At 43.0% G+C, this 24,415-nt stretch overlaps 1 protein-coding gene across 1 annotated transcript in view; it reads left to right on the top strand.

Moving 5' to 3' along the window:
* Positions 1 to 23,229, top strand: part of LOC137638786 (rab3 GTPase-activating protein non-catalytic subunit-like) — a 157,921-nt gene extending 134,692 nt beyond the window's left edge. Inside the window, exon 26 of the mRNA XM_068371154.1 lies at positions 21,375 to 23,229. Coding sequence (XP_068227255.1) covers positions 21,375 to 21,536 — 162 coding nt within the window. The 3' untranslated portion in view covers positions 21,537 to 23,229. The remainder of the gene's footprint in view (positions 1 to 21,374) is intronic.
* The last annotated feature ends 1,186 nt before the right edge of the window (positions 23,230 to 24,415 follow it).

Raw genomic sequence — 24,415 nt, 5'->3', positions numbered from 1 at the left:
GAAAATCATATATAATTAAGGTAAGTAGGCATAAAACATAAACTAGCCACAGGGCATAGTGAGAGTAAGGTTAAACAAACATGATAACAGGGAAGCCTCCGAGTATCAGAGGAAAACATGCAACAAAACTGACATGGCTAAGAATATCCCAACCTTATAACAACGGTAAACAATAATAGTTACAATCATATTAACCTAATACGTAATAAACTTAGGGCTAACGAACCACCAAGGAAGCGGCGTCGTGGTGCAAGTGGCGGGTAGGAGGGAGAAGAGAAGAGATGGATGAAAGGAAGAACAAAAGATCAATGGGGAGAGATAAGGCTCCCCGCTGCAACCGTTGGGTATTTAAGAGCCTGTAAGTTCTTTAGATAGTGGCGTTTGAAGACCATAGGATATTTCCAACCCGTGTACTTTTTAAGGTCATCAAAGTCCATATTCTGGAAATAGTTGATGGAGGTAGCTACCGACCGGATATCATGAGCATGGGGAAATGATCCCGGTTTGGCTTGTTTAATGAAGTATAGGATCTGTTGCCTAATGCCACGTATGGAAATGGTACCTCCTTGTTCTCTGATAAACAAGGGGCCAGACGATCGGGTAGCAGTCCTGGCTAAAAAGGCCCTGAGAGTGGTGACCGGACATAGAGAAGTATCTTAGAGAAGAGGAATAATCTTCCAAGGGGACCACCTATTTTGGGGGTCCTCGTTCTTAGCTAGGAACGCCCTGTCTGGTGAAAGAAGTACCTCACCTGAAGGGAGGAAATCCATGTTCTCTGAGTTTCGTGAGAGAGCTGCTAGTTCTGAGATTCTGGAACCCGAGGCCAAAGCTGTTAGAAATAAAGTCTTCCTAAGAAGAGTGATATAGGAGCAGGATTCGTTGTCCGTGTCGGAGGCCAGTTTGAGGACATCATTTAGAGACCAAGAGACCTTTTGAGGACGAACCGAAGGTCGAAGCCTAGCACATGCTTTTGGAATAGATGAGAAATAAGACTCCGCCAGGTTAATGTTAAACCCAACCAGGAAGACTTTCCTCAGAGCTGACTTAATGGTGGTTATAGTGCTAGCTGCTAGGCCTTTGTCAAATATGGACCTAAAGAAGGAGATGACTAAATTAGGAGTCATAACCGAATGGTCTTAAGTCCTTAAGAAATCCGCTAGTTTCTTAACCGCCGAATCATATTGGCGAATCGTAGAGTCCCTTTTGTCTGATTCTATAAAGAGGACATTATCTGGGTCGATGTTTGCGTCCCCACGCGCCGCAAACTTCATGAAATCCACAAAGTTAGGGTTTTGGCTATCCTTGAGGAATCTGACACAGTCCGAGTTTGGACCACCTGGGTCAGTTTGGGGAATGGGATCCGGAAGGGACGGAGTTTCAACTCGAGGAGGAGAGGAAACCAACTGCTCTTTGGCCAGTGAGGTGCCACTAAAGCTACTGCCCCGTTGAAGGAGCGGAGTTTGTGCAAGACTTTCAGTAGAAGATTCACTGGAGGGAATAAGAAGATCTTCTGCCAATGGTTCCAATCCAGGGTTAATGCGTCCATGGCATAAGCCTGAGGGTCCAGGTTCGGTGTCACATAACATGGGAGTTTGTGATTGAGTCGGGTCGCGAATAGATCTACCTGGAGACCTGGAACCAGCCTGAGTATCCACCGGAAGGAGTGCATGTCCAGGGACCACTCCGATTCCAGTGGGCTCGTCCTGGATAATGAGTCTGCTATCACATTCTGGACTCCTGCTAGGTGAGTTGCTGACAGGAACCAGTCTTTGTTGGCTGCCAAGGTGAAGATAGTGACCAGGATCTGATTCAGGTTGGGTGATTTGGACCCCCCTTGTTGAGGCAGTGGACTACGGCCGTGCTGTCTGAGACTACTCTGATGTGGGTCGACCTCGGAGGGGAGATTCTCTTCAGGGTCAAGAACACCGCCATGGCTTCGAGAACATTGATATGGAACTGTCTCATGGCAGGTGACCAAGAGCCCTGAAACATCTGATGTTGGGAGTAATCCCCCCATCCACTCAGAGACGCGTCGGTATGAATTGTCACTTGTGGAGAGGGGAACTGTAGAGGAACGGACCATGGTTGTAGTCTCATTTTCAAGACAGAGGGGATCTTCGAGGTCTTGTCTCTTAAAGGTATTGTCGCTCTCTTTCTCCAAACTCGATTGATGTCTTTGAGTTTGGCTTTTAATAGGAGATCGGTCAGTGAGGCAAACTGGAGAAGGCCGAGGATCCGTTCTAAAGCTCTTCTGGACACCTGTTTGTGTTTGAGAAAGTTCCTGACCTTGGAAGCTATCTCCCTCACCTTCTTGGGAGGAAGGGAGAGCTTGTGCTTTGAAAGGTCCCAACGGATGCCTAACCATTCGAAGTGGCTTGATGGTTGTAGGCGGGACTTCCGGAGGTTGACTTGGAAGCCCAGTTTGGCGAGAAAATGGAGTACCTTCGACGTAGCTCTGTTGCATTCCTGGTGCGACTGGGCCCAAATGAGCCAATCGTCCAGATAGGCGACGATTTGTATCCCTTGGTGTCTGAGTTGCTCGAGCACCGTCTCTCCCAGTTTCGTGAATACCCTGGGGGCAATGCTGAGACCGAAGGGCATGACTTTGAATGCGAAGGCTCTCTTGCCGAGACGGAAGCCTAGGTAAGGAGAGAAGTTTCGAGCTACTGGGACATGATAATAGGCGTCGGTAAGATCGATAGAGGTGGTGACGGCCCCACGGGGAAGTAAGGTCCGTACCTGAGAGATAGTCACCATACGGAACTTGTCGCAAAGGATGTAAGAGTTGAGCTTCGACAAGTCCAGAACTACCCTCAACGCCGACGAGTCTTTCTTCGGGACTGTAAACAGGCGGCCTTGGAATTTCAGGGATCGAACCCGCTTGATTGCTCTCTTCTTGAGTAACTCCGCGGTGTACTCTTCCAGGATGGGAGTGGGTCTCTGGAAGAAGGTCACCGGTGGAGGAGGGGATCCCTGTGACCATTTCCAACCCAAGCCCCTTGATATTATGCTGTGCGCCCACGGACTGAAGGTCCAATGGTCCCGGAAGTGATAAAGTCTCCCTCCTACCGGCATCACATCATTGGGAGGGAGTGAACTTAGGGCCCCTCCCTCCACGGGAACCCCTTGCTCTAGGCCCGCCCGTTGGCGAACTGTCCTCTACCTCTGAAACTCCCTCTTTGGTATCCACGAAAGGAACCGGAGGATTCGTAGGCAGGGTTGTATGCAGGTGAGGGCATCCAAGAGGGGTTGGGCTGTGTACCAGGGGGAGCAGCGAGGTAGACTACCTGCTGAGGAGGCGCCTGTTGTCGAGAAGTCGAGGCCGCGGAAGACTGTGGGGACGAGGTACCCCGGGCCGCCTTGTAAGGACTAAACCTCTGCTTCTTCTTGAAGAACGTGTGTCTCTGGGGTTCGAACCTCTTTTTGGCTGAGAGACCCCACCTCACCTGCAAATTCTGGTTTGCCCTCGCTGCGTCCTGAAGAACCTTATCCACCTCGGTCTGAGGGAAGAGGGTCTTACCCCAGCAGGAGGACGCTATCAGTCTGTTCGGCTCATGCCTGATGGTGGCCTCCGACAGAACGAACTTCCTGCAACTAACCCGAGCTGACCAGAAGTCATGGAGGTCTATTTGGTAGGATAGCAGCTGGTTCTTTGTGGCGACTCTGAACAGCGTTTCCTCTGGGTAAAGAGATGCTAGGGACTCCATGGAGGTGATGGATTGGAGGGACCTAGCAAGTCTAGTACGGGTCTCGAACTCAGTTTTGAGAAGACTCTCTATTAATCTGGGAAGCTTCTCAGAGAAAAGAGTAGAGGCATAGTCCGGGTCTAGTTTCCCCACCGTGAAGGTAGAAGCCGCAGCATCCCAGGCTGCCGAGGTACCCGGAATAAGCAAAGAGGTGGGGTCCGTCTCCTTGAGAGCCGGTATGGAAGAGCCTTCCTTGATGGCCTGTATAGTCAGCTCTGTGACTTTGTCGATGAGCGGCAAAGAGATGGAGGCCGCTGTCGTAAAAATAGTGTAGGCACCTTTGTGTGGGGTGAGCTTGGAGTTAATACACCCCCACTCCGATAGTGTTCTGGCCCAGATAGCCTGGGCCTGCTCTTTTGGAAATATGACCGTTTCCTTCGGTACCTTGTCCATACGGACCAATGCATGTTCCTTTAACCGTACAAAACCATTGAACGGGAATGCTAGGCCCGGGGGATAGAACTCCAGGTCCTCTAGAGGGCGGGTGCCTATGCCCTCCAGAGTTAGGGAACCATCTACGAATGGAGCATGCAAGGCAAACCGCCAAGGATTGTTTTTATCGAAGGGCGGCAGCTTCGATGCGTCTGGAGCAGAAGGGGGAGGAAACTGAGTTCCGGCGCGGATCAGAGTAGCCATCATATCCTTAATCTCTGTTATCGCACCAGAGTGATGTTGAACTTGATCTCTGACCAATCCTTTGATCAGTTCGATGGGGAGGAGATCAGCCCAGGGTACCTGAAAGCCCTCCGTTGGTTTTTTCTTGGATTTGGTAGACTTAGACTTCTTAGGAGTAGTGGTTTTACGAGGAGCAATATGAATATCAGGAGCTGTCGAGGGTCCGGGGACCGGTGACGTTGATACTGGCAAAGCTGAAGTCTTATAAGTTCGAAGTGGCTTCACCTTGGGTCGTACGGAGGCAGAGGGATCCCGAGGAGAAGCCTTAGAGTTATCAAAACCTAGAAAGGAAGAGGTAGGAGAGGGAGTAGGAGAGAAAAGGGTTTCCACCAACTCGGCACCACTTACCTGCTCGTCCCTGGGTTCTACGTCTATATCCAGACCCGCCATGTCCATCGGTACGAGGGGTTCGTCCTCCACGGAAATGGTAGCCCTGACTTCTTCGATTAAGGGGGCAGCAAGGTCAGGGGAGACTGCAGCAGTAGTCGAGCCTGGGAAGAGGCGGGAGGCCATGTCCCCATCGAGGAGATAGGGTGCGCCAGACGGGGCATTCCTGCCGAAGCCCGACACCCACGGACGAAGAGTAGCCCTTGCTGAACGAAGAGAGACATCATCGGCCTGTAAGATTTGCAGTGATTAGTGATGGAGGAGGGGGTTTGCCCTCCAAAATATACTGTGTATATCATCTTCATGTCTATATTAGTGTCTGCCAACGAGAAATAAGGAACAAAGGGAAAACCCACTTACATCATCGTTCAGTAGAATTGACGACAGCTCGTAACAGAGCGAGCACAAATCCGGGAACCAGACCGGGTATTGGGCCTGTCCCGGTTCCTGGATAAAGGGAATGGAGCAGTGTGCATGAGACCGGCAGAGGTCATGCCCAACGGGGTCGCTGAACGAGGCAGGGCATCCTTCAGCAGTACAACGGGCCTTCTGTAAAAGAAAGGAGACATGAGTCTGGTGTTTCTTGAAACTCTGATAAGGGGATAAAAAACCTATTATTCTAGAGTTCCGGCACTCACTGAATTCCCTAAGCACCAATATTGCATTGACCTAACAACCGAATATTACCTTCAAGTTGATACCGCCCCATACCATTGTTGGCACTTTAATATTCAATTGTTTGTATATTTGTAATGCACCTAATGTCTGTTAATGACATAAGGATAATTAACTTAAAGCAATCCGCCGACCTCCAAGGGTCGGGGAAGCAGTGACATGCCCTTAAAATAAATATAAACACCAGCCTTAGCTAAAGGCAAGGCAAATATAAGTGTGAAGTGTATGGGCGACCTCCGGTGAAGCCGGAGCTCCGGTGAGGCCGGAGCGTAATGAAATGTCCTGAATAAAGGAGCCTTAGCTAAAGGCAAGGCAAATATAAGTGTGAAGTGTATGGGCGACCTCCGGTGACGCCGGAGGATAATGAGATGCCCTGAATAATTCAATTGTGGCTAATAATTCAATTGTGAAAGATAAAAAGCTAAGCCGCAGCTAAAGTCTAAAGCTTAGATCATAGTAAAGCGTATTTACGCTCTCCGGTGAGGCCGGAAGGAGAAGAAAGGTCCTGAATGATTATTGTGAATAACAAACACAGTTGTAATAACAAAGGCTATTGTGGATATGGACGTGGCCTGAGACCGGAGTAAGGGCCACCGGAGGGTCGTATCTAAACAATATGAAGCCCGTCCCATGTAGTAAACAATTTATAAATATAACAATAGAACGAAAGTCATTGAGAATCCCTCATGGCGGAGTAGAACTCAAGGCGGAGTGGAAAACGTTCATAACTACTCCCGAGCCGTAACGGGGAGAGGACGAAACACGGACCAAAATAACGCTAACAATTGAAAAGTCACGAAAAATAAATAACTCGTAAATTATCATCCACCCAGAGGGGGAGAGGTGAGGGAGGGAGAACCCGTTGAACGCACAAAACGGAAAACGGGAAATCCGCTCACCCACCGGAGCTAAGAAAGAAAACGAGAGAAAGGGGTAACTCGTGACTGCGAACAGAAAACGGGGACCCCAAGCTCTCGCTCTCTTGGACACAAAAACAGGACTAAAAATCACACAACACTATTATAGACGTATAAAATAAAAATGTACATCCATATAACACTACGATCGAAGAATAGCATCTGCTAAAACTTAAAATAAATAGCACAGTCGAGTGACGAACGCCTCGGAGGGGCGGGTACTAAACAAATACAAAGCTAGATCGCTATCTCGTTCGTAGGCTGGACTTGCTAGCAAAAAGTACCATGAGCATAAATACACAAAAATAATAACGGTTCTAAAGGCATAAGGCCAGGGACTTAACCAAGAACCTAAGTGACAGAGTACTAAACGGGCAGACAAAGATGAATTCCCAAACAAGTGAACAAACAATGGCCGCCATGAAAGGCCAGACGGGAATAATAAAACAGACTATACTGGATATAAAACAAAAGCCCGGTACAATAAAAAAACTGTCAAAACAAACTATGGTACTTAACAGGCGGACATGAGTCTTTTTATAGTTTATTTATGACATATTTGTTTTTGATGTTGTTAATAGTTTATATATGACATGTCTGTTTTGACGTTGTTACTTATTTTAGAATGATTTATTGTTAATTTGTTCTCTTCATTTATTTATTTCCTTTTTTCCTTTCCTCACTGGGCTATTTTTCCCTGTTGGAGCCCCTGGGCTTATAGCATCTTGCTTTTCCAACTAGGGTTGTAGCTTGGATAGTAATAATAATAATAATAATAATAATAATAATAATAATAATAATGTATGAAGATGGAGCTTCGGACATGACAAAATAAATCCACGATTGATAAAAAAGACCGAGAGCACCACAAAAAAATTCAACACTTAATATTCCAAAAAGAAGGATGTTGTTCAGATGGCGCTCGCGTCGTGGCGTGGGTGGTGTGGCGCTGGGGGTTGGCTAGGGCCTTTGTATCGGCCCATCCCTTTGACGAAGGAATTAACTAAATGGAAGACAACCTGTGAATAGTGGATTTCACGCGCCTTTGCTTTATACACGACACCCAAAAGGTGCTCGCGCGAGGGTTGTAACCTCAGCATTCCATGCTTTTATCTTTCTCTGGTATAATTGGAAGGTTTTATCAGAAAAGATATAGAAGAAGGACTCTTTTCACCGGGCGCCACAGGTCGACCCAGAAATTACTTCTTTTTATTTCAATGAAATATGCTTTTTTTTCTTATTTGCTTGACATCTACTATAAGAATTCAAGAGCATGAAATTGCCATTGAGACTTAAATTTTTTTTTGTGCAAGAGAAGTCTGAAAGTAAAGGGAAAACTTTGTGTTTGCATATTTTGTGCCTAGCAAACCCATATGATAGAATTGATAAGGATATCATGTGAAGCCTGCAGATGTAAGTTATTAATAGTTTATTAAAATTTTTACAGTTTTCTGAATAAAGTTGAGCTTGTGTGAGAATATGCAAATGGGAAGGTGACTAGTTTGGATAGAAAAGCAAGAGAAGTTAAATAATTTTTGTAAAGAAAAGTTATTATACATAAAGGGTGATAGTGCAATGTGTTATTTGTTACAGGAGAGATATCAACCAAACTGGATTACACAGCAGTTAAACTTTTATAACTAGGTGTAAACAGGTGGCCGGTAGTTACCAGCCAGGAGCGGGAAAGCTGGGCCCCCCCTGCTCGCTTACTGAGCACTTACTTTGATTTCAGCCATTAGTGGGAAGAGACTTTGCAGCATGCTAGTGATAGTTTGTTGTGAGAATAGCTGCGGATATCTGAGACTTGCCTGGAGGTGTCGGAGCGATATTGCGGCACCTTCATGAGCAGAAGAGAGAAGAATCTCTTTCTATTATGCCCTGCCTGCAAACGACACTCCCCCCGTCAGGAATCTCAATGTGACAAATGTCAGGAGTGGTCACCCTCCCAGTGGCTGGCGTATAGCAGGAGAAGGATGAAGAGATCCAAATCAATTCTTCTCCCATGGGGGTCATCCTCAAAGTCAAACGAATCCTGACATCCTCCGACTCCTGGCACGCTTCCCTCCAGTCCTTCACCATCGGTTTCCTCTTCCTCTGTAAACTGTATGGAGAAAAGTGGTGGTGCGTGCCTACAGGAAGGAGTGTAATTTGGAACCCTCTTCGAGAAGAGACCTTACGCCTGCGAGAGTTAGAACACACAGGCTTCAACGTGCACGCCCTCAAGCCCACGCTCTTTGTTTTGTCATTGCTAGTTTACTGTGTAGACCTCCCTGACTGTCAAAGGCGTGATTGTCGGCATCAAGTTACTCCTCTGGGTGACCCTTGTGCGAGATTACCGGGAGTGTTTCTTACGTTGACAACTACCGACATTTTCTCTCTCTCTCTCTCTCTCTCTCTCTCTCTCTCTCTCTCTCTCTGTCGGCATCAGTTACTCCTCTGGGTGACCCTTGTGCGAGATTACCGGGAGTGTTTCTTACGTTGACAACTACCTACACACACACACACACACACACACACACACACACACACACACACACACACACACACACACACACTCTCTCTCTCTCTCTCTCTCTCTCTCTCTCTCTCTCTCTCTCTCTCTCTCTCTCTCTCTCTCTCTCTCTCTCTCTCATTAATTGCTCAGAGGATAGGTGGTTACCATCTAACAACCTTTTACCTTTTCCGAGGGCTCACACCTCAGAGTAAGGATTCTCAACTTCCCAGGGAGTTCAAGACTCAGGATCCAGATCTGATCCTAGAAGGGATACGTGGAACAGCCCCTCTCATTCTTGATCCATCCAAGGAGAGAGAATTGTAAAATGTAATTGTTTCTCTCCTTCCCTACCCTGGACGGATACGGTGTTGGAGAGGGAAGACGTTGCCTCCGACCAGGACTTGGATGCTTCTGATGGTGCCCTTCCTCAGCCTGCCAAACCTAAGGCCCCTGATGCCAGGGAGGGCAGGTCAAAGTCCTGCTGCAGGTGGGTGTTGACTTACATGCACTTGAGTTAATTATCAAGGCCCCTTGCTACTTTATTCTTGGTGAGGGAAGAAGAGGCTTTTTAGCTATGGTAAGCAGCTCTGCTAGGGGAGGGACACTCCGAAATCAAACCATTCTTCATTAGTCTTGGGTAGTGCTATAGCATCTGTACCTGGTCTTCCACTGTCTTGGAGTACTGTAGAGTTCTCTTGCATTAGGGTACACTTGGGCACACTATTTTATCTCTTTTCCTCTTTTTTTTTTTTTTTACTTTATATATGAAAGATCAATTTTCAATATTTAACTTAGCCGGTGATTATATAAGCTGCAACTCTGTTGCTCGACAGAAAACTCTACGTTAAAAATCCGCCAGTGATCGCTATGCAGGTAGGGGGTGTACTACAACAGCGCCATCTGTCGTGCAGGTACTCAGTACTCAATGTAAACAAAGAACTCAATTTTCTCTCTGTCGGGCTACCGGCAAGACCTACTAATTCGCTGTGCTAACTGGATTTGTTTTCACAACTATTGGTGAAGTACACTATTCTAGTTTTGAGCTTTCGCCATGCTTGGTGTTTTATCTTCATCTCAAAACTTGAACTCGTTTTGGATAGATTTAATTATGGTGACAAAGATAGTATGGACTTTCTTTCACTTTTAAATGGCCGACCCTTCCCTTAGACGGAAGTATGTTTAGGCTTTTAGTAATTTTATATCTCTCCGCCTTTATTAGGCCTCTTCGATTAACTTTCCATTTATTATAAACATATAAAAATAATGTTAATGTTTTGTTTATATAGTCCTTTCCTGAGAGTAGGCGGTCCTAACTTGGAAACCGAAGTTAATCAACGTTGAGCCCTTTATATCGTAATTAGCTTTTAAAGAGCTAAGGATTTAAAACTTTTTAAATGTAATATTTTATGAAAGATTTTCTTTGATAGTCTTCGTACTGTTTTCAAAGATGAACTAACGTTTAGTTTTTTATGCTACGCAGTTGTTGACGTTCAGGACGTTCAACATGCGCTCTATCGTTACGATAGAGAGAGAGTGTATCACGGTTTCACTTTGCAGTAAGAGTAAATCGATTCTGACGTTTTGTTCATTCTTTCTTAGCTTAAATGTTTTAAATTCTAATTTAAAGGAACTTTTTATTTGAAAAACCTTTCAGTTTTTTCCTTTAATCAAATAACATGTTTTTTTGACGATATATAATTGGGCTCTTCTCTTAGGTGCGAAATCAAGAGAGAAAGAGAGAGAGAGATAGAGACGGAGGGAGAGAGAGGAGAGTAAACGTTCCGTTCAAGCGGGTAACGTTGTTCTCGTGTTACTCTCGTCCCTAGTCTCTGTACGGGGAGGAAGGATAAAACGTTTTTAGGTTTTTATTCTCGTCCCCAGGCTATGTGCGGTGAGAGATTGAAAACGTAGTTATATGAACTAGTGTTTAGTCTCTTTCCCAGCCACTGATTTTTCTTTTTATCTTAAAATATGTTTTCTGTTTTTTGCTGGTATTATGAGCTTGCATTATACGACTAATTTCGCAATTACTACCTTTTAATGAAGGGTAGAATTGCGTGTTTCAGGTAGAAATAAGTGCAAAACAGAAAATCGAAGTGATAAAGTGATATACGCAAAGTGTTACAGTGTTGCGTCCGAGGCGCAAAGTGTTACAGTGTTGCGTCCGAGGGTTCGTCTGTTCGTGCCTGTCGTCCTCCCAGTCCGGGACCTCTTGCAAGCTCCCAAGCCCAGGGGAGAAGCAATGTCGTACGACCAAAGGGTTCGAGAGGCTTTAATCAGCGAACAGACGTTCCCTCCGTGGTTTCGGGCGTATCTACCTAAGATCGCCCCACCCACACAAAGACGAGAGAGCCCATTTATTCCTCGTCTGCGGAAGAGGTTTCTCGTAAGAAACCATGGACCAAGGTCTCGCGGCCTCTTAAGCGCAAGTCGGTCCCTTCCGCGCAAGTCCAACGGCCCAGTTGTAGCCACTGGGTCAGTTCGGACTCGCTGCAGTCTTCCGACGACTGCTCACCTCCTAAGAGAGGCAAAGCGGTACCGCATCAGGCAGTCACACCGTCTGTTGCCGCACCTGCTCCTGTAGACCCTAAGTGGTCTTTGCTGCAGACCATGCAGTCTCAGTTAACGTCATTGATGCAGGACTTTCGTGCGGAGAAGGTTGACGCTGCACCAACCTCTAGCCTACAACCAACCACGGTTGTGCGTCCTGTGGACGCTGAGGCGACCTTCTGCCGCACTCCAGCTGAGAGAGTCCCGCCACCCATGCGTTCCAGTGTACCCTGCCAGCCGCATGTTGACGTTCAGCGACGCACGAAACCTTCCGTTGACGTTCGCGAGGTACAACAACAGTCTAAGTTGTTTTGTTTTGACGCGGTGCGTCAACCTCCGCATTCTAGAGTTGTTTTGACTGCTCAGTCTAGGCAGTCAAAGCAGTCTCGAGTGGACGCTGTACGTCCTCACGCACCTGTTGTGGTTGACAGTTCAGTTGTTGACAGTTCACAGACTGTCAAGCAGTTACATGACGTTGCGTTCTGGTCCACTACTAATGCCCCAGTGAGAGACTCAGCTTTTATCGGACAAGGTTCCTGTAGATGAGGAAGTTGCTGTTCTCCCTCCTACTGATATTCCCTTGAGGACTCTGTCAGATGGAGAGGAGCCTTAAGCTGCTTAGCCTCCTATGGACTTTAATTAAATCATGATGATTTTTTTAAGGGTCTTCGTCCGGATCTTGTAACTGCTGCTCCTCGTTCGCCTAAACGTCAGGACTTACACTAGGCCTAGCTACTTCGAAGCCGTTGTTTTTAAGCTAGTGCTCTCTCGCTCTCCTAGAGAGCGTTACGTTGGCTAGGCGACTGGTTTTTTCACCAGGAGGAGTTTGGGGGATACAGCCTTTGCTTTCCCTTCTTTTAAACTGGTTTATAGAGCGAGAGTCTGATATGACACGAGAGAAGTTCTCGGCTTGGGAGTTCATGCCTCTGCCCAGATAGACTTCTCAATTCTGGTAGACTCTCCCTGGCGCCTAGCCAGGAGACGCTCCAAGTTGTTCACAGGTCAACTTCTCAGCTGTTGTCGAGCCTTTGAAGTTTTGCTGTACTATTATGTCACGCATAACAAGGCTTTCAGGGATGGTAAACGGTTCCGCCTCAGTCGCTAACCCCGTCTGTTGCCACACCTGCTCCCGTAGACCCTAAATGGGCTTTGCTGCAAGACATGCAGTCCAAGCTTGCGTCCTTGATAGAGGACTTAAATGCGGAGAAGAACCTTCTGGCCAACAACCTTCCAACCGGTCGGTTGTGCGCCCTGTTGACGCTGAGGTAACCTACTCGCGTCTGCCAGTTGAGGTGGTTCCTCCACCGATGCGACCCAGTGTGGGTTGCCAGCCGCACGTTGACGTTAAGCGACGCTCGGAGGTGGTTGTTGACGTTCAGGACGTTCAACAACCAGCAGAGGTGACTTGTTGTGACGCAGTGCGTCAACCTCAGCAACCCGGTAGGGTGTTGACTGCACAACCCAGACGGTCTAGACAGTTTCGGGTTGACGCTGTACTTCCTCGCGCACCCATGGTTGTTGACAGTTCACAGACTGTGCAGCAGTTCCATGATATTGCGTCCGGCTCCGTCACGCATCCACCAGTGCGACCGGATTCAGCGAGTCAGACGTTGCCCACTCCGTTGCCGTTTCCTCATCAGTTTCGGATGAGGAACCCTCTGATGAGGACGTTGCTGAACAAGACGATCAGCCCCCAGCCCTGCTATCCATCCAGAAGATGCTGAAGAAGGAACGCTGCTCAGTCAGGCTGTGGATGAGTCTGGTAGGGACGCTGTCATCCGTGGATCAATTTGTGTCACTAGGAAGACTACACCTCCGTCCTCTTCTATACCATCTAGCTTTTCACTGGAAAAAGGACAAGACGCTAGAAGCGGTCTCGATCCCGGTTTCCGAAAAGATAAAGTCTTGTCTGACTTGGTGAAAGGACTATATCAACCTAAGAGAGGGTCTTCCCCTGACTGTTCAGACTCCCAACCACGTTCTCTTCTCGGACGCATCGGACGTAGGCTGGGGTGCGACATTAGACGGTCGGGAATGCTCGGGATTATGGAACTCGAGTCAAAGGACAATGCATTTCAACTGCAAGGAGCTACTGGCAGTACGTCTGGCCTGGAAAAGCTTCAGGTCTCTCCTTCAAGGCAAAGTGGTGGAGGTGAACTCGGACAACACCACGGCTTTGGCGTACATCTCCAAGCAAGGAGGGACCTACTCTCTGACGTTGTACGAGATCGCAAGGGACCTCCTCACCTGGTCAAAAGGTCTAGACATATCACTAGTAACGAGGTTCATCCAAGGCAACTTGAATGTCATGGCAGATTGTCTCAGTCGGAAGGGACAAATAATTCCAACAGAATGGACCCTCCACAAGGATGTATGCAAGAGACTTTGGGCCACCTGGGGCCAGCCAACCATAGATCTCTTCGCAACCTCGATGACCAAGAGGCTCCCAATATTTTGCTCACCAATCCCGGACCCAGCAGCAGTTCATATAGATGCCTTTCTCCTAGATTGGTCACATCTAGATCTATATGCATTCCCTCCGTTCAAGATTGTCAACAAGGTACTGCAGAAGTTCGCCTCTCACGAAGGGACAAGGTTGACGCTAGTTGCTTCCCTCTGGCCCGCGAGAGAATGGTTCACCGAGGTACTTCGATGGCTAGTAGACGTTCCCAGAACACTTCCCCTAAGGGTGGACCTTCTACGTCAGCCACACGTAAAGAAGGTACACCAAGGCCTCCACGCTCTTCGTCTGACTGCCTTCAGACTATCGAAAGACTCTCGAGAGCTAGAGGCTTTTCGAAGGAGGCAGCCAGAGCGATTGCTAGAGCAAGGAGAACATCCACCCTTAGAGTCTACCAATCGAAGTGGGAAATCTTCCGAAACTGGTGCAAGTCAGTATCCGTATCCTCGACCAGTACCTCTGTAACTCAAATAGCTGACTTCCTCTTATATCTGAGGAAAGAACGATCTCTTTCAGCTCCCACTATCAAGGGTTACAGAAGCATGTTGGCATCAGTCTTCCGTCACAGAGGCTTAGATCTTTCCAACAATAAAGATCTACAGGACCTCCTTAAGTCTTTTGAGACCACGAAGGAGCGTCGTTTGGTTACACCTGGTTGGAATTTAGACGTGGTACTAAGATTCCTTATGTCAGACAGGTTCGAACCGCTACAATCAGCCTCCCTGAAAGATCTCACCTTAAAGACTCTTTTCCTGGTATGCTTAGCCACAGCTAAAAGAGTCAGTGAGATTCATGCCTTCAGCAAGAACATCGGATTCTCATCCGAAACGGCTACATGTTCTACAACTTGGTTTTCTAGCCAAAAACGAGCTGCCTTCTCGGCCTTGGCCAATATCGTTCGATATTCCAAACTTATCGTATGGTTGGAAATGAACTAGAAAGAGTCTTATGCCCTGTAAGAGCTCTTAAGTTCTATTTAAAACGAACTAAACCTTTACGAGGCCCGTCTGAAGCTTTATGGTGTTCAGTTAAGAAACCATCTTTGCCTATGTCAAAGAATGCTTTATCCTATTTTATCAGACTGTTAATACGAGAAGCTCATTCCCATCTGAATGAGGAAGACCAAGCTTTGCTGAAGGTAAGGACACACGAAGTTAGAGCTGTCGCAACTTCCGTGGCCTTTAAACAAAATAGATCTCTGCAAAGTATAATCGACGCAACCTATTGGAAAAGCAAGTCAGTGTTCGCGTCTTTTTATCTTAAGAATGTCCAGTCTCTTTACGAGAACTGCTACACTCTGGGACCATTCGTAGCAACGAGTGCAGTAGTGGGTGAGGGCTCAACCACTACAATTCCCTAATTCCATAACCTTTTTAATCTTTCTCTTGAAATGTTTTATTATTGTTTTTGGGTTGTCCGGAAGGCTAAGAAACCTTTCGCATCCTACTTGATTTGGCGGGTGGTCAAAGTCATTTCTTGAGAAGCGCCTAGATTAGAGGTTTTGATGAGGTCCTGTTGTATGGGTTGCAACCCTTGATACTTCAGCTCCTAGGGGTCGCTCAGCATCCTAAGAGGATCGCGAGGCTCCGTAAGGAAGACGTACTTAAAAAGGCAGAGTAATTGTTCAAGTCGACTTCCTTACCAGGTACTTATTTATTTTAAGTTTGTTATTTTGATAACTGCTAAAATGAAATAAAAAATCCTTAGCTCATAATAATGTAAACATTTATTGCTGGTCTCTACCCACCCCCCTGGGTGTGAATCAGCTTATATAATCACCGGCTAAGTTAAATATTGAAAAATGTTATTTTTATAATAAAATAAGTTTTTGAATATACTTACCCGGTGATTATATATTAAAGGACCCTCCCTTCCTCCCCAATAGAGACGCAGTGGACCGAGGAGAAAATTGAGTTCTTTGTTTACATTGAGTACTGAGTACCTGCACGACAGATGGCGCTGTTGTAGTACACCCCCTACCTGCATAGCGATCGCTGGCGGATTTTTAACGTAGAGTTTTCTGTCAAGCAACAGAGTTACAGCTTATATAATCACCGGGTAAGTATATTCAAAAATTTATTTTATTATAAAAATAACATTTTTAATGTTACTGTTTGTAAAATATTTTATTTTAGTTGTTCATTACTTCTCTTTAAGTTTATTTATTTTTTTATTTCCTTTCCTCACTGGACTATTTTGCCTGTTGGAGGCCTTGGACTTATAGTATCCTGCTTTTTCAACTAGAGTTGCAGCATAGCTAGTAATGATAATGATAAAAATAATAATAAGGGAAGGAAAGTAGCCATTGAAAGGGTGTGCCGTACACTTAGGGCCACCATACCTCGTCTAGAACTTTAGTGGTCAATTCTGGCCTCAAAATCCCTAGATAAGGTTGCAATCCAGATCTCTTGTGAGGAAGGATTCTCTAAGGGAAGGGAGATCCTTGCAGATGATTCCTCCAGCTTTTTCTAGTTAGATGGGGTATTACCTTTCCCCTCACCATTACCTCTCAACTCGGCAGTTTCCTCTTTGATTCTAGGTGTCACTGCGGACTGTCTGGTAGCACAGCATTTCACTTTTACTGCGACAGAGGTTATGAAAATGGAGAGAACGGTGATGGCCACTCTTCAGGCCTCTTCATGGATCGACCACGGGTCCGGTACAGTGGACTTTTAGCTGACAAAGAAGACTTGATGGGTCCTGACAAGCGAAAGGCATTCAAGAATGTCGTCTTAACAGGGGCCAGAGTACAGTAGTCAAATTTTTTACCAAACACTTCGTCAAATTTTTTACCAATCATTTCACCAACCAGTCGCCAAACTGGATTTTTAAGAGGCCTGATGCTGTGGCCTCCAGGTTCTACAAACAAATTGGCTGGCGACAGATCTTGAATCTTCGCAATGCATTAGTGAAGAGTCCTTCTTTATTCCTGACAGAGGAGGAGGTAGAGGCCACGGTTAAGAAATGGATAAAGATGAGTCAGGACTCGCTTTTGCACCAAGTGGTGTCCCTTCGGCGACCAGTGTCGGTTTCCACTTCCAGCCACTCGAGGTCGTCGCTTCTTACTAGAAAATAGAAAGACAAGCAAACGTGCCCCTAGGAATAACCCTCATCCCACACCTTCCAGCTTCAGGCATGGAACTGACCTACAGCAGCCCTTTCAGAATAGACAAGCCAAGGGCACAACTAATGCGGGAGGAGAAAGCGAGGCCAACAGCCTCGCTAGTGGGCCAGTCTTTCCTATCCTTAAGGGAGAATGCCTGCAACCACGATGAAGGAGTTGGTGATATCACTGTGTGGAACAATTGACTGTTGGCATTCTTCAGTTTGGATACCTCTTCCAATTCATCAACTCTCCCCTCCTCTGATCCAACTGATCCTACCGCCAGGGATAGGCAAACAACTTAGTCCTTCAGGCAGAAGTTCAGGTCATGCTGGAGAGGGCACTCTCTAAGAGGTCGACAACAGTTTTCCAAGCTTCTTCACTTGACTCTTTCTTGTAGAGAAGGCATCTAGGGCCTGGAGACCAGTCATTGATCTTTCGACCTTGAACAAGTTTGTTCAGCAAATCCTGTTCAAGATGAACACTTCAGCCACAGTAAGGCAGGCACTCAGGCCATTAGACTTCATTATGACGATTGATTTAAAAGATGAGTACTTCCCAATCCACCCTATCTCCATGAAGTACTATACCTCCAATTTGTCATGGCGAGCAGAGTGTAGGTGTTAAAATCCCAACAAATTATCTCCATAATTAATATCTCGATAGATAGATAGCCTTAACTTACAAACATTTAAAGGTCTAAAGGTTTAAAGGTCACTCATGAATGGCAGAGGCAAGGGACAGTGACATTGCCCTAGCAATCAGGACAATGCCCTAGAGACTGACCATATATTATATGATCAGCGCCTAAGCCTCCTCTCCACCCAAGCTAGGACCAGGGAGGGCCAGGCAGTGGCTGCTGAGGACTCAGCAGATAGACCTATAGGTTCCCCCAAACCCCCCAAACTTAGCTCTCAAGGATGGTAAGGTTGCAGACACTAATGGCACTAACGAGTCTGAGCGGGACTCGAACCCCCGACAAACACAAGTCCAACTAAAATCATAAATTTCAGATATATCAAAAGTTCATAATGAAATACTGTAATAAAACAATATTAAATAATTTAATGCAGTAAGCAAGACGACATTTGCAATATGAAACGGGACTATTTGTTGAATTTTGTATCAATTTGTTTGCTGTCCATCATAGTACAGTACCTGCTTTTACATGTACTTTCACTTTCCTTCCTTTTGATGCAGGTCCATAATATTTGTAACATTATGCTTAACCTCTTCACTACAATGACATCCACTTGGCATCAAAACATCCCCAGTACTACACAAGTTTGTCGTACAGAATAGGTCATTTACGAATATAAACCATATGGAAGTTAAAATCACTTGTATATCCTACAAAAGAGTACAACAAATGGTTGTATATCACATATATGATATTTCATTAAAAACAGATTCTCTCCTCCCTGATATTAGCCCCTCTTCCTTCTTCCTTCAGCCAACCAATGAAGAATTTGGGATTCTAGCCATATTCTTGATTATGTAAGAGCTATTTTAGTCTGTCTTTATGTTACCATGTAGAATCACATCATTCTCTCTAGCCAATGGCAACATTCCTTACCTGAGGCATTAATCTAACCCCCATGACATTCCCAGCTTAAACATAGAGAAATCTTTACGTCTCATCACACTACCAAAGGAAACACTTGTGATTCTAGTCTTGATTCATCATTATGTAAGAGCTATTTTAGTGTAATTCTATGTTGGCATACATGTTCATGTCACACAGAACGCATTATCTAAAGTAAGATGTATCTGCCCCCCCCCCCCCCTCCCCCTCTGATTCCCAGCCACAACGCTACCCAAAACCCCAGGCGTGCAAGTTGTTTAAAGCTGTTTTGTTGAATTCTATTTCAATCTATATCTAGAATCACACTAAATTATCTCCATACTGTAAATAATTACTGTACCTAAAAATGTCTCAATCCATATGAATCTTACCCATATTTCTTTTATAAATTTCCAAATTCCTATAACATTACTTGCATTTCACAGATATCTTAGTATACTTCCTGAATCATATCACTGATCACATTTGTAACCCTGAAAGCTATAAACACAATAACACACAAAGTGATTTTTTTTCAATTTATTCCTTATTTTCTCAACTATCATTTCCTCAAAATAATATAATTTTCTTGTCTTAGATGCATAATACATTTCATATGTCCATCGTTTTCACGAATATAAATTAGCCCACTGGCATATTTTCATTGATTGACACTAAGCATGTAAATATGAACTGCATACTGTATTTTGTACCAAAAACCGGAATTACCAAAACTTATTTGTATAATGAACCAAATATCTCTCTCTCTCTCTCAATATGTTTCTTTTGTCTTCAGAAGAAAAGTTTATGGTTCATCCTATGTGTGACTTATAATTATTCATTATAACAGACTTCTTGTGTTAAAACAAACCCATATTTTCTTTACATTTCTGTATAATATAAGGTCCGTTACCGACGAGTAGTTTTATATCTTTCGGTAGCTATCTCTCGTGGAATTATTATGCAATCACATAATCTCTTCACAATGAGTGCAAAAGTTTTTTATGCATAAACTCACAGTACTTTACTATTTAGAGTAAAATAATATGACAAAAATAATTCTGAAAAATTATTCTGTAATCATTTTATAATAAATAGAAAGAACTTTTCAGATGTTTAAGAGTGAAATACATTAGAAATTCAAGAAAACTTAAGAAAAATTTATTCTGTAATCCACAGCAAAACAAATAAAAATGGTAATGTAGGTCATTATAAAGCCAGTGTGAATGTATATCCGATGGTGACAAATCTTGTATATAGCTACTGAGGGCCGATCCTCTGCCTTATAATGAAGGGGTTAAGGGTCGGTGTAAAATAGCTTATTAGAAAAGCTTTTAAGAATATTCTCTTGTACCACTACATCTGGAAGCAGGTGGGATATCATCCTAGCGAACAAAATAGACGGCCAATTCAAGGGAGCAATCTACTGGATGCTCTTATTACCCACACCTTGATGTATAAACACTAGGAGCTCATTCTCTTCTGGAAAGATAGTCAGTACTTACAGAATTCCTTGGCAAACTTCCATTCACCACAAGTTGAAAACCAGCTGATCATCTGCTTAGAAAATGTGAGAAATTTTCTTATTACCTTATCATGTTGGTAAAATATGCAAAACACAAGGGTTGCAGGGGCTTGGTGGAATCGTTAGCCATGCGTAATCTATGAACCCTGGACTAAGCTCCCACCCACACTTATAAATTTCATGAGTAAAATCACATTCTTAGTAGTCCTGAGAGCTAGAAATGGTAGGTGGAGGAAGAGTGGCACATAGGGCTACCTGCTGAGTCATCAGCAGCCATTGCCTAGTTTCTGTGGTTCAACTTGGAGGGAGAAGGGATTTGGCATTGATCTTGTTACGTTTGGTGTATGGAACATTGAATATTGAGCAGTAAGGCCCTTCCTTCTGTCACTCAAGTGCAATCTTTAGACTTATATCCTTTTTTAAGGACAAATTGACTACTACCACTACTACTACTATAAGTGTTCTACCCTAAGGCATGTCCTTTCATGGATTAGTTACCCTCCACAATTCTCTAGCCATGGCCACCTCTTTTAGCTCTTGGTACCTTCTCCCTCCCTTCATTGACTTCCTTTTTCTTACTCTGAGTCTTTGTCCTTCAAATTTACCTTCTATAATGTCCTTCAGTAATCCATCTCTTCTTAAAATGTGCCCTATCCAGTTTTTCTGCCTTCTCTTTATTGTTGTAATTAAGGTTCTCTCTTCAACTATTCTTAGTGCAGTACTTTTTTATTTGTCTTGTGGTCATCAACTTATTTTCAGCATCCTCCTCCATATCTACATTCCAAATATTTCTAGATGTTTCTTGTATGTTGTTTTTATAGTCCCTGTTTTAGATAATGAATAAAGACGATTCTAAAAAAGAGCATTTTAATTATCAAGATTACAGTTGCAATAACAGTTTGGGTGCTTGAGATCCTGCAATTTGCCCACATATGCTGTGCTACCAGCTGACATTAATTTTTTTATAAGAGGGATTTAATGTCTTGAAGGACTTTGTGACACAGAAGGGCTAATTATAGGTAATATGGCATTTTAAAAATAATTGTATTTTTCTTTGTTACACAAACCTGAGTTCTTTAAAATAGGGAGAATGCAGCCCACTTCAGAGGAGATCATTCCCACCTCTGCAGTGGGTTATAGTCTCCCTATTTTAAAGGTCATAAGGTTTGTATTTGTGTATGAATAAATAAATATTCATATTTCTTGTATTTTATACAATATTTGATTTATTCGTGAAATCAGTTTTTTGTATTTGAAAATGAATAATTATTTTCCAGGATAGCGGAAGTCTACGCTGCCCAGATGTGCCCTTAGAACGAACGCTACAGCTACTTACCCGTGCCCTGAATTTGTTACCAGATTCCAGTCAAGAATATAAAATGGCAACAGCATTGTATGACACAATGTCTGCTTTTCTCAAAGATAAAAGTAATTCTTAAGTATAACTTCACAGACGGTTAGTTTGTTACCAGATACTGTTGGGATTTTAACATTATGCTGTACCATAATGCAATGTCTTTCATATTTATTTGTTGGCTGTCATTCCTATATTTTTTTTTTTACCATACAGAAGATATTGATTTCATTTGGTGGTGTTTTATATAGTGTTTTAAAGTTAACTAACTTGTATGGTTAGAGTGAATGGAGTCTTGTATAGAGATTTTTTATACGTGCAGATTGATCTTATAGGTCCTCCTTAACTTGCTTTTTAAGTTTCCATTTCAATCAAATTAATAATATTTAGGGAGACTATGAGATATAAGCATTTGTGCTACCAAAGTCAGAGTAGAACATGTGAGGATGTCGCAAAGCATTTTATAGATAGAAAAAATATAAATCTGTGCTGTTTTATAGAAAGACTTATAACATTTTTTCATGTATGATATTAGCAGGCAAACATGAAATTTGAAAAGTACTCTGATTTTAATATATTTTTTTTCAAAGATTAAAAATTTCAGGAATGCCAAAGGAAATTTTCAAAGCATTCTGTAGTCAAAGTAGCCTCTAAAGTTTGTAGTGTGCAATGGGAAGACTCTTTTAAAGGTTTTTCGTAAATTGAAAATCTTGGAAAGTCATGGCTCTTATGAAGATCTTCAGACTCTTCCAGTCATTTCAATGTTTAAGGGAACCTTACAAAACATAATTTTATATGAAAGAGAAATAAACTTTTACCTCCTTTATCACTTAAAAGAGTCCATGGTTTGATCCTTATGAGAGGAAGAAATTTATACAAATTTTTCTTTTCATTAAATCCTATGATATCTCGTGGAAAAAATGATAAAATAATACTTTTCTAATTTTTATGTAACAGATTTCATGTGAGTTTTATAAATAAATATCCATAGAATCATGTTGCATCATCATGAAGATTCTGTCTACTTGCTTTCTTGGTTCCTTTGTTTAATAATAGTAATAATAATCATCATTATCTACATTAACATTATCATGATTGTCATCTTGACAAGGAATATTTATCTACCCACATTTCATGCCTGTATGTATATAAAGTTAGAAATTTATTTTTTATTTTTTACTTTTATTGTATTTGTAGACAACGTATGTTATATTTTTTTGTGACACTTTAGTACAGGTAGGATTTTATGTACTGCACTATACAAGATGCTGTAAAATATCAAGCTCACTCTCTTCTGATAAGTGATTAAATTCATGCTAGGTATAAAATTTTCAAGGACTACTATTTTGTCTCAGGTATAATAATACCTGAGACAAAATCTCGTAATATTTGTTTAAACATATCTGGCTATATTGGTTCATAATATTTTTGGCATTGGTTCTTCACTCACTTTGTGAAAAGGCCTTTTATGCATGTTCAAGCAAAAGTAATTTTATTCATAAGGTGTATGATTATGATAACAAAATAAGTAGTGTAACTAATAGGATCTATTCACTGCCAAAAGATGAAAACTTTTTTTTCACTGGTAATTAAGAAACTAGACTAAATCAGATGGCTTTACTGTACTAATAGTGCTGTTAGTGGTAGATTTTGATTACTGTGAGACATGGGAAATACCATATTAATTTACCTCAAAATTAAACTAGTAACATTACCATTAGTAACCCAGGGCAAAACTTCCTCTTAATTATATTTCTGCTTTGTTTTTTGGGTATAAGGGAGTAAAACTATTTATAAATAGTTACTTTTCAAATTGATGTGAGAACTGAAAACTCAGAGTTATGATGGAAGACTCATATAAGACTTTATTCATTTAAAGTAAAGGTTATTTAAAGTAATTTAACAAGACTACTACATAGTATTTTCAGACTCATCAATCTTGCCTGAAGGAATTGTTCCTAAATGGGAGTTAAACACTGCAGTAAGAATAAAGTTAGACAAGTAGGTGGGAAAGAGACAAAGGGAAAAGTTAAAAGAAAAGAAGTGAATGCGCATATTGAAAAAAAAAAGGGTGGGGATCAATTTAAAGTAGAGAACCAAGTAAGACTGAAAGCAATGGTGTTCAGTCAAGGGGATGCTGCAAAGAGCCTTTAATACTATCTGCCATGGACCCTACAAGCCACATTAGGAACCTTGTAAGCAGTAAGACCCCTCCCCCTCCACCTCCCAATAATTCTTTGTCTAAATCAATACACTATACAACTTTTAGCCATATATTTAGTTGTTCCTTCTCGTATACAAACACTTTGTCCTTTAAAATAAGGAAATATCTTCAGCGGAGGTGCACTAGCCATTGAATTCCTTTATAGGTAGTTAATGACAGATGGTGTGCACAAGCTATTAAGCCCAACCTCCCACCTGTCGAAGACTTCACATTTGTCCTTAGATCCAATGAGTTCAGGCATATTGATGGGTTGTATCCAAGGCTGTTTAATATTTTTCTTATGCCTTTAGTTTGAATGGTGATATTGGCTTCAAATATAATAATGGAACAAAGCAGGATTGCAAGTGTATATTGGACACCTTTTTTTTTGTGACCACTGAGTCTAACTGTGGTGGTTTTATTTTCAAATTGAAAAGGAATGAAAAGAAGAGTTGAACATACTTCATGTTGTTAGGTAATGATAACTTTAAAGAGATCTCTTAAAAAAAGATCAGATTTTTTATTAACATATAAGAGATAAAGAAAAAAAATTAGCGTAAAAAAAATCTATTTCAGTTGTGCAGGTTGAGTAACTAAAAATAGAATACCCTTGCCAAGTGTACATCAGTAGATCATAAAAGATTTCAGTTCTAGACAGTACCAAAAGAAATATTCATAATATTTACGCAGTAAATTTGTCTTTACAAACCCTGTATAAAGCCCTGTCCATGTGATTGAGCATGCTCGATGGGCAAACAGTG

The sequence above is a fragment of the Palaemon carinicauda genome, chromosome 3 (assembly GCF_036898095.1).
Source record: "Palaemon carinicauda isolate YSFRI2023 chromosome 3, ASM3689809v2, whole genome shotgun sequence".
NCBI classification, from domain to species: domain Eukaryota; kingdom Metazoa; phylum Arthropoda; class Malacostraca; order Decapoda; family Palaemonidae; genus Palaemon; species Palaemon carinicauda.
This window is presented reverse-complemented; position numbering and strand designations above follow the sequence as displayed.